Consider the following 5,095-nt stretch of genomic DNA (forward strand, 5'->3'; position numbering starts at 1 on the left):
CACCGAAGAGGTAAACGTCTGAGTCCTGCATCACTTCGTGCTTTCCTCCCACATCACGCTGACACGCCGTTGTATAACTTGAATACTGTTCAAAGCTCACTCACTCACTCACTCACTCACTCACTCACTCACCCACTCACTCACTCACTCACAGGGTGCTTCCGTGTAGCAGGAATACTGTTCAGTGAAGCGTGAAACATCACTGCGATGTCATATTTCATTTCTTTTATGTGGTGAAACTAATTACTATATGGTAAATTTGGTATAGTTAAAAGTTCAACAACTGTACTTAAAGGTTTGTTTGGTTCCCGTTAGTCGCCTTTTACGACAAGCATGGGTTGCATGAAGACCTATTCTACCCGGGATCTTCACGGGTCGTACTTAAAGAATATATCAATAGCCGACAAATGCAACGGCGGTGGATGCGTCTCAAATTGGCTTCTCAATTTCCACATTATATTTTTTTTTTGTTTAACGACGCACTCAGCAATATTCCAGCTATATGACGGTGGTCTGTAAATAATCGAGTCTGGAACAGACAATCCAGTGATTGACATAATGAGCATCGATCCACGAAATCGGGATACGATGACATGCATCAACCAAGTCAGCGAGCCTGACCACCCGATCCCGTTAGTCGCCTCTTACGACAAGCATAGTCGCCTTTTACGACAAGCATGGATTGCTGAAGACCTTTTCTACCCCGGATCTTCACGGGTCAAATTGTACATTAAGAAAAGTCGACTTAAGAAAATGTTTAAACCACGGTGCCACCTCCCGTCTCGAACTGTAAATGTTCTGAAATCTAACAGTAAAATCCCAGTTTCCGCCGTGGAGCCTATCCTCGTCCACTTGACTGATGAATCCAATTCAACTCTGGCAGATATAATCCAGGAGATGTAAAACAACCGTTACCTGGCCGGCCCACGAGAGGGACAGGAATTATCAATGACACAGTGACCTATCTTTTTCACACCTGAGACATACGTACATCCTCAGACTGGTCCTATGATTTATAACGCTAGTCTTACTACACACATCACGTTCAGGGCACACCCTGCTAGACGGAGAATTATGTCGGAAGCCTGTGTCAAAATCTGCTTCAATTACACGCGAAACGCAAGCAAACGGTCGCATACTTGACAGACTACAGCTGACCAATCATAAATGAGAACAATATCTGTAGCCCACAGATGTTACCTTGCGAGAGTCGTGAATGTTAGTTAGGCCTTTGTCAGCAATATTACAGCTGTATCACTGCAGCCTGGACATAGTCAGAATTATAACAGCTGTATCACTGCAGTCGGGACATAGTCAGAATTATAACAGCTGTATCACTGCAGTCGGGACATAGTCAGAATTATTACAGCTATATCACTGCAGTCGGGACATGGTCAGAATTATTACAGCTGTATCACTGCAGTCGGGACATAGTCAGAATTATTACAGCTATATCACTGCAGTCGGGACATAGTCAGAATTATTACAGCTGTATCACTGCAGTCGGGACATAGTCAGAATTATTACAGCTGTATCACTGCAGTCGGGACATAGTCAGAATTATTACAGCTGTGTCACTGCAGTCGGGACATAGTCAGAATTATTACAGCTGTATCACTGCAGTCGGGACATAGTCAGAATTATTACAGCTGTATCACTGCAGCCTGGACATGGTCAGAATTATTACAGCTGTATCACTGCAGTCGGGACATAGTCAGAATTATTACAGCTATATCACTGCAGTCGGGACATGGTCAGAATTATTACAGCTGTATCACTGCAGTCGGGACATAGTCAGAATTATTACAGCTGTATCACTGCAGTCGGGACATAGGCAGAATTATTACAGCTGTATCACTGCAGCCTGGACATAGTCAGAATTATTACAGCTATATCACTGCAGTCGGGACATAGTCAGAATTATTACAGCTATATCACTGCAGTCGGGACATGGTCAGAATTATTACAGCTGTATCACTGCAGTCGGGACATGGTCAGAATTATTACAGCTGTATCACTGCAGTCGGGACATAGTCAGAATTATTACAGCTGTATCATTGCAGTCGGGACATAGTCAGAATTATTACAGCTGTATCACTGCAGTCGGGACATAGTCAGAATTATTACAGCTGTATCACTGCAGTCGGGACATAGTCAGAATTATTACAGCTGTGTCACTGCAGTCGGGACATAGTCAGAATTATTACAGCTGTATCACTGCAGTCGGGACATAGTCAGAATTATTACAGCTGTATCACTGCAGCCTGGACATGGTCAGAATTATTACAGCTGTATCACTGCAGTCGGGACATAGTCAGAATTATTACAGCTATATCACTGCAGTCGGGACATGGTCAGAATTATTACAGCTGTATCACTGCAGTCGGGACATAGTCAGAATTATTACAGCTGTATCACTGCAGTCGGGACATAGGCAGAATTATTACAGCTGTATCACTGCAGCCTGGACATAGTCAGAATTATTACAGCTATATCACTGCAGTCGGGACATAGTCAGAATTATTACAGCTATATCACTGCAGTCGGGACATGGTCAGAATTATTACAGCTGTATCACTGCAGTCGGGACATGGTCAGAATTATTACAGCTGTATCACTGCAGTCGGGACATAGTCAGAATTATTACAGCTGTATCATTGCAGTCGGGACATAGTCAGAATTATTACAGCTGTATCACTGCAGTCGGGACATAGTCAGAATTATTACAGCTATATCACTGCAGTCGGGACATAGTCAGAATTATTACAGCTGTATCACTGCAGTCGGGACATAGTCAGAATTATTACAGCTATATCACTGCAGTCGGGACATAGTCAGAATTATAACAGCTGTATCACTGCAGTCGGGACATAGTCAGAATTATTACAGCTGTATCACTGCAGTCGGGACATAGTCAGAATTATTACAGCTATATCACTGCAGTCGGGACATGGTCAGAATTATTACAGCTGTATCACTGCAGTCGGGACATAGTCAGAATTATTACAGCTGCATCACTGCAGTCGGGACATAGTCAGAATTATAACAGCTGTATCACTGCAGTCGGGACATGGTCAGAATTATTACAGCTATATCACTGCAGTCGGGACATGGTCAGAATTATTACAGCTGTATCACTGCAGTCGGGACATAGTCAGAATTATTACAGCTGTATCACTGCAGTCGGGACATAGTCAGAATTATTACAGCTGTATCACCGCGGCCGGGACATAGTCATAATTATTACAGCTGTATCACCGCGGCCTGGACATAGTCAGAATTATTACAGCTGAATCACTGCAGCCTGGACATAGTTAGAATTATTACAGCTGTATCACTGCAGCCTGGACATAGTCAGAATTATTACAGCTGAATCACTGCAGCCTGGGCATAGTCAGCAATATTACAGCTGAATCACTGCGGTCTGGACATAGTCAGAATTATTACAGTTGAATCACTGCAGCCTGGACACAGTCAGCAATATTACAGCTGTATCACTGCGGTCTAGACATAGTCAGAATTATTACAGCTGTATCACTGCAGCCTGGACACAGTCAGCAATATTACAGCTGTATCACTGCGGTCTGGACATAGTCAGAATTATTACAGCTGTATCACTGCAGCCTGGACACAGTCAACAATATTACAGCTGTATCACTGTGGTCTAGACATAGTCAGAATTATTACAGCTGTATCACTGCAGCCTGGACACAGTCAGCAATATTACAGCTGTATCACTGCGGTCTGGACATAGTCAGAATTATTACAGCTGTATCACTGCGGTCTGGACATAGTCAGCAATATTACAGCTGTATCACTGCGGCCTGGACATAGTCAGCTGTATCACTGTCACACCCGTGAAGATTCCGGGTTAGAATAGGTCTTCAGCAACACATACTTGCCGTAAAACGCGACTATGCTTGTCGTAAAAGGCGACTAACGGGATCGGGTGGTCAGGCTCACTGACTTGGTTGATACATGTCATCGATCCCAATTTCGTGGATAGATGCTCATGATGTCAATCACTGGATTGTCTGGTCCAGACTTGATTTTTTTACAGACCGCCGTCATATGGCTGGAATATTGCTGAGTGCGGCGTTAAACAACAAACAGACAAACAGGGTGATCAATGTCCTATGTCCTAGGAATATAGGATCACAGGGCAATGAGTCCCTTCCCGCCGGGAAATAAACCAGTAACATTGCAGCTGTATCATTGCAGCCAGGACATGACCGGGTCTTGAAGGCAGATCAGAGACTTGTATCATGATCAACGATGACCTGGATGAAGAGACTTGTATCATGACCAACGATGACCTGGATGAAGAGACTTGTATCATGATCAACGATGACCTGGATGAAGAGACTTGTATCATGATCAACGATGACCTGGATGAAGAGACATGTATCATGATCAACGATGACCTGGATGAAGAGACTTGTATCATGATCAACGATGACCCGGATGAAGAGACTTGTATCATGATCAACGATGACCTGGATGAAGAGACATGTATCATGATCAACGATGACCTGGATGAAGAGACTTGTATCATGATCAACGATGACCCGGATGAAGAGACATGTATCATGATCAACGATGACCTGGATGAAGAGACTTGTATCATGATCAACGATGACCTGGATGAAGAGACTTGTATCATGACCAACGATGACCTGGATGAAGAGACATGTATCATGATCAACGATGACCTGGATGAAGAGACTTGTATTATGACCAACGATGACCCGGATGAAGGGACTTGTATCATGATCAACGATGACCCGGATGAAGAGACTTGTATCATGATCAACGATGACCCGGATGAAGAGACTTGTATCATGACCAACGATGACCTGGATGAAGGGAAATGAGTGTTAGAGTCGATCATAAAATATATTATACTTCAACATGCAAGGGTTGGGTGAAATGTTCTGAGCCTAATTTGATGGTCAGCGATGATGGAATTATTTTTAAACATAACCACTTACAAGGACAACGCACGCCAACGACACCTGGAGTGCCTGACCCCACTGGTGTAGAAGGCTTTCTCATGGTGGTCCACAACGACATAAAGGCCTTGTTTGATAGGCAT

At 43.7% G+C, this 5,095-nt stretch overlaps 1 protein-coding gene across 1 annotated transcript; it reads left to right on the plus strand.

Moving 5' to 3' along the window:
* The first annotated feature begins 4,265 nt into the window (after positions 1 to 4,265).
* On the plus strand, positions 4,266 to 4,874 carry LOC139471496 (aspartic and glutamic acid-rich protein-like). Its single transcript, XM_071253853.1, has one exon. It carries the CDS (start codon positions 4,266 to 4,268, stop codon positions 4,872 to 4,874), a length of 609 nt encoding a protein of 202 aa, XP_071109954.1.
* The last annotated feature ends 221 nt before the right edge of the window (positions 4,875 to 5,095 follow it).

Source organism: Haliotis cracherodii, unplaced genomic scaffold (assembly GCF_022045235.1).
Source record: "Haliotis cracherodii isolate W230 unplaced genomic scaffold, xgHalCrac1.p SCAF_22, whole genome shotgun sequence".
Classification (NCBI taxonomy): Eukaryota; Metazoa; Mollusca; class Gastropoda; order Lepetellida; family Haliotidae; genus Haliotis; species Haliotis cracherodii.